This window comes from Crinia signifera, chromosome 2, assembly GCF_055691185.1.
Source record: "Crinia signifera chromosome 2, ASM5569118v1, whole genome shotgun sequence".
NCBI classification, from domain to species: Eukaryota; Metazoa; Chordata; class Amphibia; order Anura; family Myobatrachidae; genus Crinia; species Crinia signifera.
Window position 1 is genome coordinate 97,650,363 of NC_139218.1, and position 25,055 is coordinate 97,675,417.

The window sequence follows — 25,055 nt, forward strand, 5'->3', positions numbered from 1 at the left end:
TTCCTTGGCAAAAGAATTTAAGATGCTAATCTGTCTTTTGTATGCAAAGCCTTACTGGTATTTTACTTCACGCTAGCCCATAATAATGTAATCTGACAGCACATAAAAAGAAACAAGTGCACACATTGATATTCCCATGAGAACAGGTCATTGTTACTTTAAATCAGTCCTTGACGGATGGAGGCTTTCTGAAAAAGGAGATTTAAATCACATGACTTCTTCTACTTCCTCTCTGTGACATCATTGTTTCAGTAGCTTTACAACCTGGAAGAATGATGCTGTGTGTATCTATGGGCCTGAGCTGAAGGATGTTGCATTGCAGGTAAGAGCAGTGTGGCTGCATCTTCTGCATAAAAACTAATTGGTTAGCTAGCAAGGAAAAACTGATTCAGATATCAATACCATGCATTTCTCGAGGCAGCTGACATCTCTACAGAATTTCTACCATATGGAGCCGTGAAGGCCTTTTGTCCAAGTGTGGAGATAAAGGCTTTTTGTTACCGAATGTTAAACTGCATACATAATTCATTGCACGGATAATTAGTATGTAGAGAAAATGCACGCCTATGATATATGTAAATAGATCTCTATAATCTGGGATTAGACATCTCACAGCATGTTCAGATAATGCAGTATGACCATCAGTTTTGTTGTGAATATACAGCAGATTGCAATAATGAATATATATATATATATGTATATATATATATGTATGTATATAATTCTGTATCTTTCCATTAAAGACTGGCTGTAGCATTCACATGGCCTTTTATTGTCTGTGTAAGCATAGATTACACATGTGTTTTGAAAATAAAATGAATATACTGTACGTGTGCTGTTGAATGTACTGTACATAGAACATATTCTATACTTGCATACTTTTGGAAAGCAGTTTCAGGAAGATCATAGTCCACATTATAAAGTGCCATGCCATTGAGTGCACGGATCACAGTCTCTAGCTCCACCTATGGGTGTAAAATTATCTATTGTCACTCAGGGGTGTGCTCTGTGTCACTGGAGGTGAAAACATGGGCAGTACTTGCTACACATTGCACGGCAGGGCTATGCACTGCATTACTTATCAGGGCTACCGACATCACACCTACAGTGCCCGTCAGGGCTACATGCTGACATCACACCAGCATTACTCATCAGGGCTACATGCTGACATCACACCAGCATTACTCATCAGGGTTACATGCTGACATCACACCTACAGTGCACATTAGGGCTACATGCTGACATCTCACCAGGTTACATGCTGACATCACACCAGCATTACTCATCAGGGCTACATGCTGACATCACACCTGCATTACTCATCAGGGCTGCATAATGACATCACACCAGCATTACTCATCAGGGCTACATGCTGACATCACACCAGCATTACTCATCAGGGCTACATGTGCTGACATCAGACCTGCATTACTCATCAGCGCTACAGTCTGACATCACACCTATATTACACTGCAGGAATACACGCTGACATCACACTTCCATTGTACGGCAGGGCTATATGCCATCATCACACCAACATTATGCAACAGGGCTACACGCTGACATCACACATGCTTGACTCATCATGGCTAGATGCCGACATCACACCTACATTACACGGCAGGGCTACACACTGATATCATACTTATATGGCAAGGCTGCACACAGACCTTACACCAGCATTACTCATCAGGTTAAATGCTGACCTCACACTTACAGTATATGGCAGGGCTACACACTGACATCACACCTGCATTACACAGCATGGCTGCTGACATCCATGCCTGCATAACAGAGCAGGGTTACATGCCTATATCACACCTACCTCCAGAGGGCAGCTGGGTGATACCTACAAATGGCAGCTTCCTGTCAATCAACTTGTGAAGGGCCTGTAAATAGAGCAATTGCTGATTCTGTTTGGCCTGGCACATGCGCGGTTTGATCCGCATGTGCTAACTTTCAATAAACGGTCTGAATTATCCTACAAACGCCCTGACTTTGTGCATGTATACCTAGATGAACTGATGCTGTTTTAAAGGAAGAGGGTGGTCACACCAAATATTGATTTACTTTAGATTCCCTTCTGTTAATTTACTTTGCATTTGTCAATTGATAAAAATAAAGTATTAACACTTCCAGTTAGATATTTCTACGTTTCGGTATTACTCACAAAACCACAGCACAAGTTCACAGATTTTAGGCAAGTTTTGCTTGAAGATCTTTTTTTGAGAAAAGTTTGTGGTAAGATGGTTCCAATGCTTCTCACTGCTGAGCTGAATGAAAGCTAAAAGAAAAGTTGTACATATATTATGGAACAAATTCAAGCAGCTATGGAAAATGGTTTCATCCTCATTTAGGACAATGCACCAACCCATACAGCTCTCTCTGTGAAGCAGTTTTTGGCTGATAAACAGGTTACGGTGCTAGTACACCGCCTCCCGCCATACTCTCCAGGCAAAGCACCAAATGTCTTCTTTCTTTTGACTTAAGTTTGTACTCAATAGAAGCCATTTTGCATGTTACTGAGATAAAGAAGTAAACAATAGAGCTGTACAGACAGCTGAGAGATCATGAGCTACAGCAGGGATTTGACTAATATAAGATAAGAATGCAAAGGTTACAATTGGATGAGGCAGTGGTTCCTAAACTTTTTTAGTTTAAGGCACCAAATGGGTCTCCATGATTTCATCAAGGCACCCATAAGCCAAAATAATTACCAAACTGTCCAATTTTTTAAGTTTTTGCATCAAAATAATGCTTTTAGTATTAAGATCGGTACTTGTGTATTTTGGCGGCGCCCATCGCATCGCATACCATAACGCATACGATGGTATGCGATGCGACGCGATATACAATGCCATACGATGCGATGCGATTTAACATGGTATAAGCACCCTAATGGTGCTTATACCATGTTAAATGCACCCCCACGCCACCCCCCCACTATAAACGTGGGTGCTTACAATGTTAAATGCACCCCCACGCCACCCCCCCCCACTATAAACGTGAACCCGAAGCATGGCGAGCGCAGCGAGCCCGTGAGGGGCGTCGGTACGCGTCCTACGACCTTTTCATACCCCCACTATCCATGTCGGCGTGGAGTTGAGAATAGAATAGTGTGGCGAGCGCAGCGAGCCACCGAGCCCGAAGAGTGGCGAGGGGACGCGGATACCTGTGAAGCCCGCGAAGGGACGCGTTTACCTGTGAAGGTATCCGCGTCCGCTCGCCACGCTTCGGGCTCGGTGGCTCGCTGCGCTCGCCACACTATTCTATTCTCAACTCCACGCCGACGTGGATAGTGGGGGTATGAAAAGGTCGTAGGACGCGTACCGCCGCCCCTCGCGGGCTCGCTGTGCTCGCCACGCTTCGGGTTTACGTTTATAGTGGGGGGGTGGCGTGGGGGTGCATTTAACATTGTAAGCACCCTTTAGGGTGCTTATACGATTTTTCACCGTATAGGGGGTCAAAATCGCGTCGCATCGCATGCCATCGGGTACATGGCATGCGATACGTTCATCGTACGATGTACATCGGGGGCGCCACTATAATACACAAGTACCTTAAGATCAGCTAAAAAATACTTAACTTGTTTGCATAAAATAATAACCATAAATCCAAGAAAAAAAATATTTTTAATGCAGTTCCTAATTTTTCCAGCGGCACTCCAGCTCCATACTTTAGTATGGTGAGTGCAATTCATGAAGGGATGGAAAGTTCTGCTTCCTGCTTCTCCATGGCGTTCAGATTCGCCATCTCAGGATGGCGGAATCTGAACATCAGTGCGGAAAATGCAAGCAGGCTAAATGTATTTCTTGGAGCAGCCCTATTTCTGCAGCCTGCGCTCTATCACACCTTGCACTCTATCACACCAACTCTTTCCCTCACCCCTCTATCACACTGACGTAATATCTCACCATGCGGCCTGCACAAAATCACACTGACGCAATCCCTCACCCTGCGGCCTGTGCAAAATCACACTGATGTGCTTCGTCACCCTGTGGCCTGCTCTCTATCGCACTGACATGCTCCCTCACCCTGCGGGCTGTGACTTATCACACTGATGCCCTCCCTCACCCCGCGACCTCTGCTCTCACACTGTCGCTCTCCCTCACCCAGAGGCCTGCACTCTATCACAGTGATGCAATCCCTCACTCTGTTGCCTGCATTCTTTCACACTAATGCAAACCCTCACCGTGTGGACTGCCCTCTACCACTCTGATGCCCTACCTCACCATGTGGCCTGCCCTCTATCACACTAACCACCCCCCCGGCAGCCTAATCCTGACCCTCCCCTCTATTGCCAAACCCTCTTACCCTGTGGCTTAACCCTTACCCCCCCCCCCCCCCCACTCAGCCTGACCCACCCCAGGTGTTCTGGATGGCTGAGGGGGGAGGAAGGTTAGTTGAGGTACTGAGTGGGAGGCTGCTTTGGGCACCTCAGATAGGTGGGGCTTGGGAGGCTGCCCCCTTTGACCCCCCCCCCCCCGTCATCCAGAACAAAAGATCCCCTGACACCAGCTGACTCCACTCACCTCACAGCAGTCAGCACATCTACCCGCCCACCTGTCGCAACCGCATCCAGCCCGCGCATAACCCCCAGCGCTGTCTGACTCCGCTCAATGCTGGATTGGCTGTCTCCACAGAAAAACGTGTGGCTGCCAGTAGGCTAAGGACAAAGGCCCTAATTCAGACCCGAATTTTCTGCGGGGGCCGATGGTGCGCATGCGTAGCGGCAAATATACACATGTGTTCACCCGATGTGCGAACGCCTTTGGCGACTATCACAGTCGCTGAGGCGTTCGCATAGAGGGGGACGGGCAAGGGACTGTCATATGGGAACATCCATTGTTTTCTCGACGTGCCCACATAAGCATTGAGTTTTTATGCAGATTATTGTGTATGTGTAACCGTAATATAACTTTATCTTTCCTTATTTTTAGACGACTCTTACATGGGAGCTTTGTTTCCATGGATGCTGCAGCTCACTGAGCTTGGATTATAACAGTGGCTTCCTCACCTTCTCCAGAATGATGACTTTGTTTCTTTTTCTTTACTGTATTAATATTACAATCATAACAGCTTAGCAACAAAGCAGGTAACTGTTTGGTTACATTATTGCGATTATGTTACATCCAAATACAAAGTTTACAGTAAATAATGCATATTGGATCATAGGCTATGTAACCTAAAGGCCCCCATACACTTGTGTGACTTCTTCCCTACGAGAAGTCACATGCAGTCCCCCTTTGAGCCACCTGGGTCTATCCGGGAGGCAGGATTGCATGCGATATAGCGTATGTCGTCCTTTCACATATAACATATTGCATGCGTTCCCAGCCAAGCCTGCCTGGCATAGATGCAATCTAAATGCTTGCTTCTGCAGCTGGTGTGACTCGCAGGCTCCGGTGCGATGCATGACGGACCAAACATTGCATCGGACCTGCTGTAAATCACATGCGACACTTTTCCTGCGACTGCTCACCACAATCGCATGAAAAGAGCCCAAAATTGCATTGTAAATCGCCTAATGTATGCCCAGCTTTAGGGCCTGTTTCAGACATGCAACAGTAATGTGAAAATATTCTAATACAGCAGATGGCGCCTAAAGAAAAAAGGTGCCTCCTGCTGGCATTGCAGCTCTGAGTGCTACATCCTAAGATGCAGCATCAGCCGTGGAGTCATAGGTGCCGATTCCGTGGGTGCTTGAGGGCCCGAGCACCCACGGAAATTGATGAGCACCCACCTGCTCTGCAGAGGCCCACCCGCCCATGTCCCACTGCACTCCCCCTCCCTCGTCGCTGGCACAGGTACTGTGTGGGCATTTATGTACCTGCACTGTGGGGGCATTTATGTATTTGACACTGTGTGGGCATTTATGTATTTGGCACTGTGGGGGCATTTATGTATTTGGCACTGTGGGGGGGATTTTTGTAACTGCACTGTATGGGCATTTATGTATTTAGCACTGTAGGGGCATTTATGTATTTTGTACTGTTGCCATAATTTGAATATTGGAGACAACTGTGCTGCGTAATATAAACCAGTATAATTATTTGGTCACGCCCCTTTCCCATGAAGCCACTCCCCTATATTTTTGGCTTGAGCACCCACCAGCAAAAACATAAATCGGCACCTATGCGCAGAGTAACCATGAAGTTACTCAGATTAGCCCTGCACCTCTGTAGGTGACACTCGGGGGATGAAGACCCTGGTCTCTGCACTTCCAGTTTTCAGGATCACTGCCTGCTTTCCCACCCCTTAACAGTTACAGCCTGTTCATCATGCTGAGCCTCCGGATGCACTGCTTGCCTCAACACAGCACATGTACAGAATGGGTCATACATAGGTATCCCACCATTGTAGATGTACACAAACTATAAGGTTTAGGTCCTATGTACCAGTGGCCTATGTATAATTTGTACAAGGCATGTGGTACACATATGGCCCTGGGACCAGGGGGGGTACACCACACATCCTGCACCCAGTTCTTGACTATTTACCCATCTGGCAAAATGGCAACCACTGCATTTTCTGGGCATTTTGCACACAGTAGGAAAATCTCCTGCACATGCGCACTACACTGGCATGGCATCTACTAGTGACTGCAGAGTTGGGGGCCTGGACAGAGACTGCACACAGGCTCCCCTGTCTCCTAATAAGTACACTGCATATAGTATCATTTACTTTGTTAATATCTTCATAGATACATAATATATGTGCCACAGAACTCTGAATTACACTTCTGCTCCTTATACCAGTGGTTCCTAAACTGTGTGCCTAGGCACCCTGGGGTGCCTCAGGACACTTGCAGGGGTGCCTTGGGTTGGTGGACTAGGATCAATTCATATTTATGGGCAATGTAACAGGCAAAACCAGTGCTGGTGGCTGCCAATCATAACATGTGGACAAACAGAAGCAAATCCTGTCCCTCACCACACTTCTGTGATATCTAAACACAATATACAGTACCTAATTTTAATATTTTTTATCTGAATTTCTCAATAAACATTTGGCCTAGGGGTGCCTTGAAACTATTTTGATGCTTTAGGGTGCCGTGATTCAAAAAAGTTTGGGAATCGCTGCCTTATACTATACTTCAATATACAGTACATTACTCAGTGAAAAAGAGGGGCTGGGGCATGGCCAGCAGCTCATTGAGCTCTGGCCATGCCTCCAAAAGGGCCTAAAACGGGGGTGCCCTGTGAGTCCACGCCCCCTTCAACAGTGGCCTTGTCCCTTTTTATGGGTGCACGCACGGCTCCTGATCAACAAAATAAAAATGTTGTTAGATATGCTGCTGGTTTTCTTGTTAATACACCCCAAGCAACATTTGAGCATCTAAAGATAGTCAAATTGGACGTCTCAGTCCTCGCACTCAGACGCACGGCTATACACCAGAGAAGGGATGATACTAGCATTAACGTATAGTCAATATATGTGCCTCTGAACTCAAAGAATTTCTGCTCCTTATCCAAAATGCTTGGGACCGGATGAAGATTATTCTGTATTTCAGAATATTTAATATTTTAATGATGTATCTTGAGGTATCTTGCATTTGTGTTGTACAAACACATGAAATACACACAAATTATTTTTTTTGTGCATAAAACAAGGTTTCAAAACTTGAAAGAAAGTTTGCGTACTATCTCAGGTACTGAATATAAATGGCAAGCAATCATTGTCTTGCACTTATTTAGTGCCAGTTACATATCATGTCCCCAGTAGTGCTGTTACAGATGTCCCAGTAGTGCCAGTTACATATCATGTCCCCAGTAGTGATGTTACAGATGTCCCAGTAGTGCCAGTTACATATCATGTCGCCAGTAGTGATGTTACAGATGTCCCAGTAGTGCCAGTTACATATCATGTCCCCAGTAGTGCTGTTACATATCATGTCCCCAGTAGTGCTGTTACAGATGTCCCAGTAGTGCCAGTTACATATCATGTCCCCAGTAGTGCCAGTTACATATCATGTCCCCAGTAGTGCTGTTACATATCATGTCCTCAGTAGCACTGTTACAGATGTCCCAGTAGTGCTAGTTACATATCATGTCCCCAGTAGTGCTGTTACAGATGTCCCAGTAGTGCCAGTTACATATCATGTCCTCAGTAGTGCTGTTACATATCATGTCCCCAGTAGTGCTGTTACAGATGTCCCAGTAGTGCCAGTTACATATCATGTCCCCAGTAGTGCCAGTTACATATCATGTCCCCAGTAGTGCTGTTACATATCATGTCCTCAGTAGCACTGTTACAGATGTCCCAGTAGTGCTAGTTACATATCATGTCCCCAGTAGTGCTGTTACAGATGTCCCAGTAGTGCCAGTTACATATCATGTCCCCAGTAGTGCTGTTACAGATGTCCCAGTAGTGCCAGTTACATATCATGTCCCCAGTAGTGCTGTTACAGATGTCCCAGTAGTGCCAGTTACATATCATGTCTTCAGTAGTGCTGTTACAGATGTCCCAGTAGTGCCAGTTACATATCATGTCTTCAGTAGTGCTGTTACAGATGTCCCAGTAGTGCTTTTAGGGGAAAAAAAATGTTTTCACTTTCTGCAATGTATGGTTTTCGGAATAATTTGGATAATGGATATTTGGATAAGGGATACTCAACCTCTACTATACTTCAATATACAGTACATTACTCCAAAGTGCTGATTTGCAACACCATGCACTAAGGGGGTTGTTCAGACCTGACTGTGCATGCATACAGCCAGTAGTACGCATGTACAAGGCAATCCTGCAATAAAAACCTGCTACTTTTTTAATTGCTGACCCAAGTTGATTGCAGAAAGCCAGCGTTTGGGGGTGGTAACCGGACATTTTCTGGGAGTGTCCGGGAAAACACATGAGTGCCCAGGAGTTATGAAGAAAAGCCGTGTGATGTCAGTCCAAGCCCTGATCTGACTGTTTCGATATAAGCCCGATCAACAAAACAAAGTATTGGGAGTGCTGATGGTTGCTTGTAAGTACACTCCAAGTGGCATTTGAGCATCTAAAGATGGACAAAGTGGGCATCTCAGTGCTTGCACTCAGGCGCACAGTTGTACACCAGGAAATGGATTATACTACCATTAACATTATAGGGGTATTATTCTGGTTGATTTGCCCGGATGCGAATTTGCATCCTTGCGAGTCAACCAGATCCCGCCTTGCGAATAGTGGTACGTCGGCCCACCATTCGCACGGGCGTACGTTTGCACGGCATGCAAATGGATGTTTTACATAAACATCCATTCGCAGCCTGCAGGGGAACACCCACAACAGTTTGTTCACCATGGCCACATGCACCCAGCGCATGCGCAAACAACAAACATCGGCCCCGTGCGAACAAACACAGCCCTGCGAATGCACCTGAATTAAGTCCATAGTCACAGACACCATTGCTGCAAAATAATCTAAAGCAGATGTAGCAGCAAGTAACTCAGAATCAGCCCTATAACATATAAATATACAATTTTAACTTAATTTTAATTTAACTTTGCATGTTACATTGTTAGAAACCAAAATGTTATAGCTGGTACACACAATCATTGTTTTTTTTTTTGGTATGTTTGGTAGTTCCTATTTTACACCTGAAGGTGTCACTGTTGCTTAAGACTTTGTTGGGAAGGTTTAGTCAGTGCATGTCTTGTATGGTAGCAACAGCTACATTTACATTATTTGTTTGTTTAAAAAAAAAAAAAAAATCTTTCAGCATATTCACTGTACAGTAAGTTAATTTGATGTTTATTTCTACTCCTGTTATACAAATGTATGGTATGGTTGAAATCTTGGTCCCAAGTTCCCAACTACAGTGTCTGCACATGGTGACAGCACTATCATGTGGAGGTTCCAGTGCATCAGCTTTGAACAGCTGTAGTCATTGACAACTACATCCACAGATGGAGGTGGGGGAATGCAGTAGTATTATATAGCCATCTTTCTTTAAATATGTATGACATCACCACATGTGACATTTTTTAATATGTCAAAATACTGGAAGGGGGCAGTGTTTTAGAATTGAAATATGGGTCTAGTGCAGGGCTGGCCACATAGCAAAACTAATGCAAAGCATCCTGGGATGTGTAGTTCATTAACATCTGGAGGGCCGGTGTTGCCCAGACCTGGTCTAGTGGATACAGATAAAATGCCAACCAATCAGCTACTAACAGACATATTAAAAGCTGTGCTTGGAAAATGACAGTTAGGGGCGGGGTGGTTGGTACTTTATCTCAGTCAACTTTATCTGAATCCAAGGCTTAGTTAATAGACCCCAAAGTTAGATAAATTATTGCACAAGAAATTGAATTCCCTTCCATTGTGCACTAAACCCAGAACGCTAAATGGTTGGTGCCTATGTTAATAACAAAACTTGGTTAACAAAAGCCATTATACCCCCTCTTCCTGTCCATGATAAGGTTCCACTTTTATTTACACTTCAATTTCTTTTGAAGACATAAGTCATTGCCTTAGGAAATGTTTTCAAAAGGTTGACAGTGACAATGTCAACATTCATAGTGTTGACACTACAATGTTGACATTGTTATAATGTCAACAAGCTAAGTTTTTAGATTCTCAGAATGGGGACAAGTGAAAGATTTGTCAACATTGTTAGTATGTAGAGATTGGGGTTATGCTGCAGGTGGAAGGGTTACGGAGTGTCAGGAAGGAAGGCTAGGATTAGGCTGTTGGAAAAGTGAGATAGAGATAGAGGAGAAATACCAGAAAACCAGAAGATCACAGTTCATGTCTGGAAGGCACCATGACCTGATTGCCAGGTCCCACAAGCCGTGCTAAAGCCACTGCAGCAACCAAGAGAAGGTAAGTAACCGCTGGGCCACTAGGGAAGAAATGTCGATATTGGAACTTCTCCACATTTGATCATTGTCTACATCAGGAATGGGGAACTTTTGGCCCTCCAGCTGTTGTTGAACTATGCATCCAAGCATGCTCTGCTACAGTTTTGCTATGTGGCCATGTTAAAACTGTTGCAAGGCATGCTGGGATGTCTAGTTCAACAACAGCTGGACGGTTGAGGGTACCCATTCCTGGTCTACATGATGAATGTTGACATTCTAACTGTAGTTCTTTTGAGTTTTCAGTTCATGAGTGACTAGAAAGAAGTGTTTTCAGAGGTTGCACTTCCTCAGCTGCATATTGCCTTACATCTCCACCTTCATGACTGAGTGGGGAATTCGGTATAGCTGCCTAACTTGCCACATTTAAGGCAGCGTCAGTTACAGGTACAAGTAAAGAACTTTCAATGTAGCTGGACATGATTCCCCACTCCACACTGAGGTTGAATATATATATATATATATATATATATATATATATGAGCCCTCTGACTAAGTTGATACAAAGCGTAGGGGTGTGGCCTAGCGTCAAGATCACCACCACTGCTGTGCAGTTGAGGATGGAGTGTAACCGGCTTTAACAGAAGGTGCATTGCACCACATTCATGCTCTCTTCTTGCGGTGATTGAGAACCGCCACCGTTGGTACGTCAATATATGTCAATATATATGTCATTTCATACCTCTGCTTGCATGTCACTTTGTTGGAATAAACTTTTATAAACGATTCTTGCACTATTGAGCGCCCGTTTCTGCTTTTCTAGATTGATATATATACAGTGTATATTTATACAGTGTGTATATATATATATATATATATATATATATATATACAACCACACACACACACACACACACACACAGTTATGTATTGTCATTTCATAGGGTTTACTCGTTGTATACCAAAACAATTAATGAAACCGTGAGTCTTTCATATGACCAATCGGTTTAATTTCCATGATTTAGTAATAATAAATACAAATTCTTGTTCTCTTCAAAACAATACAAGATTGGATTAACATTTCACCTGATTCATATGGAGAGATGTTTGTGTAGTTGAGTGATTGTGACTCATGTGCTGCACATGAGTCACAGTCATATTGCACACACACAGCAATAGATTAAAATTGCAGGGGAGGAGAGGTGCCCCCTTGAGAGCAGGAGCCCGGCGGCAGATGACTCCATTGCCTCCCAGAGTTCTGCCTCTGCTTTGGTGCATCTTTCTATGCAAATTGGTGTCATTGGCACATATCTGTTTCTTGTGAAAACTTAGCTGCAAATGTCATTTTGAAGTCTCACAATTCAAAAACATTCCGTTTTTCATTTGATAATGCACTTGACAGAGACCTGATGCAAAAGGATATTCAAAGTGACATATCTTTATCAAAGTCTTTTAAATTTGGCTTAAGCTCAAAGTAGTGTATCTTGTGTTTGAGTACCGTTGGAATAATTGTGTTAAGTTTGTTCCTCTGCAACTGCAACTTAACATAGATACATAGAATTTTTTATCCTCATTCCTCATTCCTCATTCATCCCATGTCAAACATTTTTTTTCTCATTATTTATTCTTACATACATGGAGCCAAAATGGATTTACTTGGGAATTGTTCTCTCTGATTAACTTAAAATGATCAGAAATATCAAATACAAAAAATAAACTTTGAAGCTTCTTACAATACATTTTCCATACTTATGCAATTATCTGTGGTCTAAGAGCACCCTAAATAAGCAATAGTGAATTCAGAGGTTGTTATCTATCACACAGATAAGTCCAACTGGCTTCCAGTGGCGTGCGGTGGGGTGAGGCAGGTGAGGCACAGCCTTTTCTGTCATACTAGCATATATGCCAGAGTTTTGAATTGATAAATTATGTCAAAAATACAAATAATATATAAAAAATTCTTATTTTTATTATTCTAATCATTTTCATAGTCAAAACTCTGGAGTAAAAAGTCAATGGCAAGTGAGGCAGTGCCTCACCTGGCTACCTTTTCCGCACCTCTCTTATCAAAACTCAGCAAATATCCAGCAATGCATACTGCTGCACATTTGTATAATGCTGGCATATACCCCATGGCTCATATATTGTGTGCAAATCTGACTCTGGTACTTGTCAGGGACTCTTCAGCCATTTACCTCACCACACGTCCCTGCTGGCTTCTGTTTTGAAAGATTTTATATTGATTTAAAAATAGATGTAAAAAGACTATGCCCAGCAAGTATGGACAGCGATGATCGCTATCATCGCTGGGGGGGAAAGCCATTCAGTGCATACACACTGAGCGGCTTTCCCCCTGCCCGGCGCTGTCAGCGGGGAGAGGACGGCTTTGCATATCGCAGCGCTATGCAAAGCCGTCCTCAAAGCCGCTCATCTGCTGGTATAACCAGCAGATTAATGGCTTTCCCAGCGATGATGCGGGAGTGCACAGCAGCAGTGCTCACCGCTCATCGCCAGGTCATACACACTGGGCGACTTTGAGCTGAAAGCCACTCAAACATGCTGTTTTCAGCGGCTTTCAGCTCAAAGTCACCAAGAGTGTATACTACTTAAGATATCCCAAGGTTGTTAGTATACTCCAAACAACAATTGCACCATGTATATTAAAAACACATAGAGTAAATTTGATACAAATTGGAAAGACTTTTAATACAGTGCTGGATTTAGCAAGTGGTGGGGCCAAGTTCAACAATGGCTTTAACCCTTTGCAGTCCAAATTTTAAATTTGTTTGCAATTCAAACTTTCTGGTTTAAATGTTTTAATTAATTGTCTTTTTTATTTTTTTTATAAAAAAATGGTCTCCATTGAATGTTGAACAATGTTAATGTTCTTATTTTAAAGTGGCTCCCCATTGGATCTGCTACTAGGGCTACTGAGCCTGACTAGACGTTGGACCTGAAAGGGTTAACCATTCATCCTGAATAGGAAATAGAGACTTGGGGACAGAACTACTAGGCTTCAAAAAGTGATAAAGCGGAGAGTGCTAAACTGCCAGCCATTCAGCTCCTAAATGCCATTTTTCAAGCTTAGTACATCTTGCCCTTGTCTCACAGATCTGCAATTACAGTTTAAACTATTAAAGTTTTATTTTTGTTCCCTAGGATTAAATCAAAGTATGTGTGCATGCATGGGTGGGGCACTTATTTAATAAATATATGTCTGTGTTTCTTTATAATTAAGAACAAGCTTTAGAGGTAATTGCATTTAATTACATTTCAGGAATACTTATGATGAATTCTGAATACTTTTCTAGTCACCAACCTTTCTCTTCATCTCTTTTTTTTTCAGCGTTTGCTGTACTCACACCATAGACAGTCCAATCAGAGAACGTTGAGGTGATCTCACAAGGGTCTTCCAGATGCAGTTTAGTGGTGCTGCAATGCAGGATGGTAGGTGTAGTTGTCTGCCCCAAGTGTTGCACACAGATGTTTTAGGTTACTGCAGGCTGCCCCCTACCTGTTTGAATTATGTCACTCTGTGCATATGTTATGTTGCACCTAAACATATTTAAATGTTATTCTTAAGTGATGTAGCTTGGGTACTGACTAGTGCACAGGTACAAGGTTTGCATACTTCATATGAGAACTGCTGTATCATGTGTGTGAGCCCTTTTACCAATCACCAAGATAACATTTATTTTTCTTCTTCTTCTTCCTTACTTTTCAATGAGTCAATACCATGTTTATAAGCTGGAGTGTATGCCAGTAATTATACATCAAAAGTTGTATATATAACAAAAAAATATACACAAAAAGTACAATACAATCTGGAAGTTGCATTGTTTATAAGAGGCTTTTTAATAATGTAAATCATCTTTCATTTTAGAGGCCAACATGGTTAATACAGGAGAGATAAATGGTTCCAGCAACCTTATGGATTTCCTTGACGAGCCTGTTCCAGATGTTGGGACATATGAGGATTTTCACACCATTGACTGGTTAAGGGAGAAGTCACGGGATACGGACAGACATAGAAAGGTTAGAAGTCAGGAATGTACTCTGCATATGCGTTCAGTATTACTTCTTCAGCAACAGATGTCGACACTGTACATAGGTTTGTGAGTACACCACACAGTAGGTCATGGTGAAAAGTTTTGTATAAAGCTTTAACTTGAAGTTAGGAGGCTCCATGAGCATAGATCATTCTAGTGGAGGGTCCATACAGAGATGGGCAAAGTATTGCAAACATTGTAACCAAAACACAAAAATTGTGATGAAAAACTAATCTTAAGTATGCTAGGCACTTCAGTTGTTGTTCTTATTATGACTGTATAATGTATAATGATTACTGCCTCACCCATCCATAGTGCCCATGTCCAGGGCTGCTGAGATGGGAGGAACCGGTATTAATTACCCAGGCTCGGGCAGCAGCATGAGCTTGTGACAGTGTATGAGAAGCTGATGCTGTCAGCACAGCACATGCTGTAGTGTGCTGCAGAGAGGCTGCTGAGTGTGTGTGTGTGGGGGGGGGGGGGGCACAATCACACTGCTCCCACTCCCCCCATGACTTTCCTTGGCTGAGAGACTCACTCAAGTTGTCCCTCTGCTTGGCGGCTTTAAAATATATATTATTTCCCACTAAGAGGGCGATTAGGCCACACCCCAAAAATTTTGCCAGAAGTCCTGGCAACACTATTCATGTCTGGGAAGCGAACTGATCCTAGACATGACAATATGTTTTGCAATAATTATATAGGCCTACGAGAAAGCAACACTAATTACCTCAATGTATATTAATTAAAAGAATACCATGCAAACCTAAACTGAAAATGCAAAATATGTTTTGTCTGTGCCCACTATATTGGGAAACTCTACTCTACTCTGGTGAAAAGTGCCCAGATCGTTTGTGCCTAACCTCCGATTCCGACCCGATACGCGCCCCCATGTGCATCGGATTGGATCCGGAGATCACAAGTGCTAAACATAGGATTTATCTGATCCGGCAGCACTTGCTGGGGGGCGCGTACGATACATCATATGCTAAAAGACTGCATACAATGTATAGTAGGTTTTTCTTTCTTGTCCGCTAGAGGAAGGTAAACCCACAGAAATGTGGGCAATTCACAGGAGAGACAGCCTCTCTCCCCACAGCTGGCTCATGTGCAAAACAGGTCTTGCGACTTTGCTTGCAGCCCCCTGTCAGCCATGGCATGATTAACTTGCTGCAGAGTTTGAGCAGTGGATCGGGGGTGGCACCTGGCACCATTCTTCAAAACAGTGGCATCAAAGCAAAAAATTGCAACTTGAGATGGGCAGACCGTGGCACCATGAGGAGGTGCAGCAGCTGAGTGTGGGTTGGGCATTGGCGACGGCTCTCTCCTCTCCTGCACTCCTACTGGAGAATGCGAGCGGGAAGAGACCCAATTCCCGCCGCTGGGAGCTTTCCCATCCCTGGCTGTAGTGTAATCTGCTCATGTGCCGTGGCATATGATGCCCCTGCCCCCCCCAGCTCTGTGTGGCGTGCACTGGCCAATGGAACTCGGGGGGGGGGGGGGGGCTAAATATGTTGTACCTAGGGGGGGGGGGGCCTGAGCCCTAGTCTAGACCTGTCAGGGTACCTTAGCAATATTGCTCAAAATGAGAATTTATTTGCAAAGTAATTGACAGGAAGCATTTGAGGGAGGTAATGGGGAGTGGTAGCAAAAAATGCATGCGTGTTACAGCTTATAATTGCGATCCATACGCAGAAAGCATGGCGCCTGTGTCTCAGTACACAAGGCCATTCTGCGCAATCAAAGGGCTACTGAGAGTATGAAACAGTGGCGTAGCTACGTTTTGGGCACCCCCCCACCGTTAGGGGGGGGGGCGCCCATACCAACCCCCCGCCGCCGCCCCGTCAAGCACGGGTTTACAGTAATAATTATTTGCATGTGACATACTCTCTGATTGGTATCTTTGCATATACACTTTGTCATATACATACAGTCATTTGACTGGCGACTGTAAACAGCTATAAGCAGGTTTACATTTCACATTCTCTATATTAAAGCTCTTTTGTATTTTAACTTTATAAGGATCTATCCTTGATCATGTGCATACATTTTATTACTCATTTTGATTTTTGCTTTTGTGCTGCTTTTTTTCTTTTTCCTGCCACATACGTCTTTTTTTCATTTTCTGTTTACAAAGGGATTAGTAGATAAATTACTAGATATTTATTATTTTAATGAGTGTCTACCTTGTTTTGTTTCTTAAATATAACATCACTGCGTAAGAATGTTTCCTCATTAAATCATTATACTACGCTATGTACACCAATTGACTACATTGCTATTGCCGTTTCACCAAAATGCTTTGAAGAACTGATTTTCCTTAGCAACATATTTAACTAAATACAAATAATTGTGGAAACAAACTTTGGGCTATTCTTCTAAAAAAGTGGAATATCTTACAAACCTATCTTTCCGTTTGCAGCAATGGCATTTTATTGCACAAGTTCTATTTAACATATCAGAAGTTGTTCCATTAAGTTGTACTACCCAGTATACTGAGTTTCGTTTTTCAAGAACAGTAGGTCACATTCGGTTCAAATTATAAGAATATCAATATGCTGATAATGATGACATAATCATTTTCCACCAGATAACAAGCAAGAGTAAAGAATCTGCGTGGGAATTCATCAAGGGACTTCTAGACGCCTGGTCAGGATGGGTTGTCATGCTTCTTATTGGACTTCTGGCAGGTAAGGCCAGCACACACAATACTTGATTCTGAGTCTTTTGCAATATTTTTTGCTAATTCTGTGGCCAAATTCTGTGATTAGTGAGATAGACCACTTGCTGCAGGGTAAATCCGTCTTACTGCTTCTTTAGATGTACCATCACGCCCACTTGCGAATCTTACACCAGCCCTATGTAGTTTCTCCATCAGAGTATTTTGAGCAGCTGCTGTCAGTGACACAGCCATCCCCACCTAGCCAGCCCCATGTTACCTCCCAAGCACACCCGTTCAAGTCCACTTTGCCTGTGACAGGGCTGCATTTATCAATCTATATTTGCGGCTAAATCCCTGAAAACACACGTTTGGGTTAGCCGCAAATATTAGGTATCACCTGAAAGTATCAGGAGTGACCACAGCTGGAATCTCCGATCCCTCCTGCACTGCTGCCGGCCGCCTCCCCCATAGGTTTCTATGGGGGATGCAACGCTGCCCGATGTATCAACATTGGGCAGCAGTGTGTCGCATTCCGGGACTACTGCCATTCTAAGATGGCTGTAGCCTATGGGCTACACACCACACTGCTGCCGGGGCAGTGTGGTCACCAGGCCGGGCTAGTTGGATAATGTAATTTCACATCACTTAGTTGGGTTAAAATGACACAGTGCTCATACTAAGGAGGAACAAGTCATTATATAAAATAATCTGGCCAGATAGGTCAGCAACAAGGGGAGTCACATCATACAAATACCAGATCTACGGACTAACAGCCAGCTGCTTGTGAATACTATAATGTATGTCTGGCTAGTAACATTGGACACTTCTATTCCTTGAGAAGCACTACGATTTGATTAGTGTCACTGAATTATGGTTGGATCATTCTCGTGACTAAGGAGCTAATATCCTTTGTTTTACCGTCTTTGGGAGGAGTAGAGTTAATAGATGTGATTTCAGTGCGAGTTTCAAAAATGAAAAGAGAATAATAATGTTTTGTTATAACCCCCTCTTGTGTAAGTGATCACACCTATTGATTAGTTCCTGGCTGAGGTACAGGAATGTACCCCAAAGTTTTGCTGGGGGGGGGGGGGGCTTTGTAAGGAGTCACAGGCAATACCTCCTTACATTTGATTATGCCTCCCAGCCAAGCTCTCAACACCCTGGATCATGATCACAGGCAGAAGGCAGAAAAGGCTGCACAGCTGGGAGCTGCTCTAACTATGGGGTGATTCCGGACTGCTCACTAAACAGCGGCCGTTCGCTGCTTAGCGATTGGCTTTACATCGACCAGCCAAGCACCCCCACCTCACCGCTGAATCTTGTAGGTAACATGCAAGGGTTTGTACTCAAACACATCCTCTCACTTGCGGCCGAAGGGGAGAGAAATCATTCGATGGTCGGGCGCTTATGTCATGTGATGTCAGCCACCCGCCCCCGGCAGGCATCGGCCCAGCGCTTTCATGGGGACACCGATAAAATGCTGGTTGTTCTCCTGCTCTGGCCTTTGCCCAACCCCTCTCTTCCCTGCCCATGTGAACGCCTCGGGGACTGTGATAGTTGCCAAAGGCATTTTAAACTCTAAAAACAGTGAATTAAAATAATTTGGGATATATATATATATATATATATATATATATATATAAATATATAATATGTAATGTGCAAATCCAAGCATGCAGATACATGCTTTACTAATTGCATACATATGTTAGTACATATGCGATTGGTATAGGAGGATGTACTGGCAATGAATGGCGAGTAGAGCTTGGAGTGGACAGGATAAGTGGAGAATGATGGCGTAGCCTGTGTGACTAGGGGAGAATGTGAATAGGAATTGTGACCTCCACCCTCTTCCATCAGAAACTGTATTTTTACCTTAATGAATATAACCACACTGACTTTTTGTTCTAGGTACCTTGGCAGGTGTTATAGACTTGGCTGTGGACTGGATGACAGACCTGAAAGAGGGAATATGTCGTAAAGGGTTCTGGTACAGTCATGAACAGTGCTGCTGGACATCAAATGAAACCACCTTTGATAACCGGGATAAGTGTCCTCAGTGGCAAACATGGTCAGAACTGATGATTACTCAGGCAGAGGTAACACTAATATCTAGCAGTGGCCTATGTAAAACTAACATTTTTAGAGGAATATGCATTCATAATCGTGGCACTGCTGTTATTAACACTCTGTTTCCCTGCAGATAAATACATTATTCATGAAAATATCCCCACTGTGTACGTGGGGAGTCCACAGGGACAGTGGTAGCAATAACCGCTTTCCCTGCAAGTTGCGTCCCCAGAATTTCGAAAATGTAACTGGCTATGGAAATTCAACTTTTATTACGAAAACACGCAGATCTGGCAAATTATCCTAGTTCCTGTATTTTTCACAACATAACTGGTAATTTCGCCCCTTATGGACATATTTAAATGTTTGTGCCATTCCGGGGGTGGCAAGCTGAAGTCCCCAAAATTCACCCGTTTCAGCTATCAAACAGGACTTTTCAAGTGTGCCCATTAGTTTGCTCAGGTTTTGACAAACCCACCTTTAATGAGTGCAGTTAGCACGAAAAAAATCAATTACATATCGATCTGAGATCTCCTGTCACTTTAGACAAGAACATGTGGCGATACAGCAATTGAATACAGCCCATAGAATTTATTTTTTCTTTTCAAGGTAATTTAACTACAAATAGCGTATTATGTCTTACCACAATTCATCACAAGTTGGGCGGAATGTTAGTGTTCACGCTAGGCTGTTTTAGTGATTTTTAAAGGGGCAAACTGCGCCCTGCTCCTCTAGAAGCACCCTGCTAATACAGCCTGCTGACTTTTTTTAAATGGGCAATCACTTACAAGGCAAACCATGTCTTGTAAGGGATTGCTTCTTTAAAAACATGTTTGAGTTCGTCCGGCATCATTACAATCCGCCCATCATCTTATGCAGCTATATAAATGTATTACGCTTCATGTAACAAGTACAGATTTGTCCACATGTTTGTTGTTGCTGTATGTAGCATTTCATAGGCATGCCCCATTAATTCTCACCTGCCAGTCCTCCATTCATAGAAATAGATAGTGAATGCATGTATATGCAGGGGGTGCTGATAGGGGGAGCTGGTACCTCAGGCCCAGGCCTGTTAGAGGGGCCCAACATGGTCCTGCTGCCAGTGGCGGATTTAAGGGGGAAGGCGAACGGGGCAGTCACCCCCCCTAGGCCAGTAGAACCACTATGCTAATAGCTGAGGATCTCCTTTTTCCAGGGATACCAGAATTTTGAAAATCGGCCCTGGGGAACTGGAGATATCCAACTTCAAAGCAGCAGTCCACATCCGACCTGTTAATTGCAATTCCCAGTCATATTTCTCAGGTTTTCTCTTACTTACAGTTTTTGTGAGAGTGTATGCCAAAAGATGGGACTCTCCCCTTTCTGTGGACACTAGCGGCTTGTCCCTGCTCCAGCTCCAAACGTCTGGTGTACAGTTTTATTTTTTTGTCAATGGATTGCCCTGGCTCCTGATCTCTGATCCCCAAGGTCCCAGCACCTCTGGAAAAGTGGGACTCTAGGTTTTTATACTATTGAGGGCTAAGAAATCTATTTCCAGATAATGGCGAAATCTGCAGTCAAACAAGCTGCCCTTCCACCCGAAAATGATGAATATTAAGCCCACTCCATTATCCAACCCTTCCTTGCGTATAGAACACCCCCTACCTCCCTGGAAGTCATTTACAAGGGACCCTTCATTCAGCTCAATGCCCCCTTCCACACGTTAGTGTTCTCTCTCCCACCACCTGTGCAGTAAAGGAGTAATTAGCAGAAGTCACAGCTCCAGGTCCTACATGTTGAGTGGAAGATAGAGCACCCCCTGCCACCCGTGGGACACCAAAGCTGCTGCTGATACCACCCCCCACCCCTAGGAGGGGAGAATGGGTAAGGGCCCCAGTGCATTGCTTTACCCAGGTCCCACACTGCTGTTAAGATGGCCCTGGGCGAGGGGTATACTCCTCACTGCCGCCGGCCGCATCTGCAGCCGCACCTACTAAGTAAGTAATGATTGTAGTGATGATGGGGAGGTGATGACGCCGCCTCTCTCACCCAGTGGCTGGTGGTTTGCCACCCTGATTGCTCACAGACAGTGTGGGGTGGGCTGTGTCTGCAGCACTGCCCGGCGGGCACACGGTGGGTGTGTGCCCGGTTTCAGGATGAAGTCACCTGATGAGCGGGAGCAGCCACAGTCTGGAGCTCCCTTGTGTGTGCACTGTCCGGCTGCTGGTGTGTCCGGCTGCACATACAGTGTGTTTGTATGTGTGATATACTATGTATGTATTTCGGGTGAGCTGTGTGTGATGTGAAATGTACATGTGTGTTTGTGGTGTGCTATCTATATGTGTACAATGCAGACCCCCCCCCATGCAGGGTTTTTTCTTTAACATTTATTATTATTATTTTGTAATTATTATTGTTATTGGGGGGGGGGGGGTTATTTGCAGTCTTACGATGGGAGGAGTCAGGAATGGGAATGGGAGGAGTCAGGACTGGAGGGGGAGGGTCAAGTTTAAACAGTAAACCGCCCCCCCCTAGAAGAGAAATCTAGATCCGCCACTGCCTGCTGCCCCCATCACCCTTCCCTGTTGCAGATAGCTGCACTTGAAGAAGGTAAAGAGAGAACTGAGCACTAAATCAGCAGCCTATGTCCCCAGCACATGCTGTACTGTCAGCAGCAGTCTGTCCTCTTTGGGCTATTTCACACTATTCGGCTCAGCCCAGACGGGCAAAATCCATGCCGGACTTCTTAATTATTAGTGACAGCTTACGGGTGCTTTCACATAGCCAGTCGTAGCCGGCCCGTCCTAACATGTCAGTGTGTGCATGTCTTGATAAAGGGCCACTAGCCCGAAGCTTTGAAATATCCTCGCAAGTGCCTTCTGTTGTACTCTAAAAACATTATCCTTCTGGATAGAGTGGCACCTGGGTATCTGCATTATTCTTGGACGAGTGCTGGGGCTCCACTTCTCTATCTCCCTATTTATCTATCTATCTATCGTGCGGCACTCCCAGCTTGCAGAAAAAAACATATGATACACAAGTGTAGTTAGCAACGTTTCAATGCCGTTTATTAGGCATTTTCATCAGTCTCTTTGAGTGCCAGCCAGCAACAACTCCCTCTTCCGCCGCTGTGGGGCATGAATAGACGTCTATTCACGGGTGACAGGGGGGACTCTGCCGGCCCCGGGCGGGCCACGGAAACGTCCCCAAAAACCGAGACGTTCCCACGGTAACCGGAATAGTTGGGAGGTATGAGCCCTGTTTAAAATGTGTTTTTCTCAAGCAATTCATTATTCCCTATAAAGACCCTGGTAAACTAACACCAGACCTCCTTAATTTTTGCCTGTGATCTCTAACATACTTGTTATAGCATGCAAGGCTTCAACTCTTGCTATGCTGTGTCATGCTGGGATAATGCCTCTAGTACATGAACCTTAGACAGCCAGACAGCATGACTGACATTTGAAGACTGGACCTGACAGGCCTCTTGAATGCCCTGTGTACTCTTTGCAAATATTATGCTCACATTTAATCAGATGACAAAAGATGTACCTTACGTAGTGGGAGCATGATACAGTGTTAGTAATAATTCAGTCCAACCTTCACGGGTTTCAGAGCCCCTGCGGTTAAATGACTGAGCTCTATGACATGAGACAGAAGAGTCACCTGGTGTCAGTGTGCATTATATCAGTGTGACATAACTTCAGTAAAGGTCTGACACATTAGGAAGTCATTGTGTTTACATCTGAGGGCTGTAGTTATGTTGAAGAAAATAAGCCAGATAGGGCAAAAATTACTAAGATGGGAGTTTTATTTCACATGGGATGTTGCTTGGGCAACCAATCAGATACCCTAACCCAGTGGTCTCCAACCTTTTTTGGGGGTGTGAGCTACCCCAGATAAAATAAACCGCCTGAAGAGCTACTAAAATAAAAAAGAAATCTGCATAATAATAAAAAAAATGCCCTTTACACATTATGCCACATACCGCAATGCCCCAGACACAATATGACACACACTGCATGATGGGGGCATGATCTACTATCGTGGTACTCCTGCAAGGCCAAATGCCCCATTTTTCCCACTATGGGGGCATGGCCAGCACTCTAAAAACTGCTGGCCATGTCCCCAGCCTCTCTGAATAGACACTGTGCCATATATACACATTCCACAAGCAGTGCCAGTTACACAATGCCCCCAATACACGCAGTTATGCCATAAACACAATGCCCATCAGCAGTGCCAGATAGACAATGCCCACCTGATTGTGGTGCCATTCTAAATAAATGCTCAAGCGGTACTGTGTGCGTGTGTCATAGCTACTGGTAGAGCGATGGGTTGGTGACCACTGCCATAACCTTTTACTCCTCGCAGCCTAACCCTAAGTCCCCCCACTAGTGCCTAAACCTAGCCCACCCTTCTTTGGCTGCAAATCGAGCCCTCCCCACATACTCACTGATCAGGGTGCCGGCTGTTGGTATTTTGGTGTTCCTGTCAGCAGTCGGGATGCTGACAACGGTATACACCGATATAACACAGCCATCCTGACCACTGGGAAGTTGGCCCCATACTCTTTCTACTGTACCTATATTATATTATCTCAGTCTCAAGTACCAGTGCACTTTCTATCTGTATAATGTTATTTCAGTCTCATGGACCAGCTCTCTTTCTATTTGTATAATGTCGTTTCAGTCTCATGAACCAGCTCTCTTTCTATCTGTATTTTGTTTTCTCCTGAAGAGGATTGAGTTATTCATATGTATAGCCTCCTGGAATATGGTTTCTGTTGCTTTCCTAGGTTCATTTAACATTCATTATCAAATGTCTGTGTTCCGTCTCAAGTATCACATTAGACAGAGTCTGATTGAAGAGGGAGTGACAGAGGTATTCATTAAATGTTTTAATAGTCTTCCACAAAGCTTTGAGAACTTATGCCTGCTGGGCTTTCACTGGACATGTCTTGTGTTCCAGGTATATAAATGTTATGTGAATGGTGGCTCCTTTCCATAAGGTTCATATAAAACTTTAAAAGAGACGACACGCACTAGGCGAGTCGAGCAGCGCTTAACACAATGAATACTACCACTGGGTATAAAGGTAACAATTTTTACTGTTAAAAATGCATACAAATAATACAATAATGTAAATGAATAAAAAGTATTAGGTGGGGAAATAAACGTAAATTGGAATTAATACAACCAATAATAAAAAATTAAAATTGAAGAATATGGATCCTCGTCTCAGTGGACACAACTGTGGAGTCTATAATTCACTTATTGAAGATCGGGTAAGTGCACATTACCGGAATGAACAATGATGTCCCACGGGAAGTGTAGCAAAACTGGGAATCCTCACGATGTAGATGGCCAGGTGGAATGGCCACTGGAGGAAGTAATTGGATTCGGATGGAATCAGTCCTCTAATTGAACGGCGATCTGAGACTAAGAATATACAACTTCTCTCGCTGTTCAATTAGAGGACTGATTCCATCCGAATCCAATTACTTCCTCCAGT

The 25,055-nt window shown here is 44.0% G+C and overlaps 1 protein-coding gene across 1 annotated transcript in view; it reads left to right on the forward strand.

Moving 5' to 3' along the window:
- Positions 1-170: 170 nt before the first annotated feature.
- Positions 171-25,055, forward strand: part of CLCN4 (Cl-/H+ antiporter 4) — a 55,324-nt gene continuing 30,439 nt past the window's right edge. Inside the window, exons 1-6 of the mRNA XM_083172592.1 lie at positions 171-322; positions 4,941-5,095; positions 14,128-14,228; positions 14,665-14,816; positions 17,421-17,520; positions 19,404-19,591. Of these exons, the coding sequence (XP_083028718.1) occupies positions 14,198-14,228; positions 14,665-14,816; positions 17,421-17,520; positions 19,404-19,591 (471 nt within the window). The 5' untranslated portion in view covers positions 171-322; positions 4,941-5,095; positions 14,128-14,197. The remainder of the gene's footprint in view (positions 323-4,940; positions 5,096-14,127; positions 14,229-14,664; positions 14,817-17,420; positions 17,521-19,403; positions 19,592-25,055) is intronic.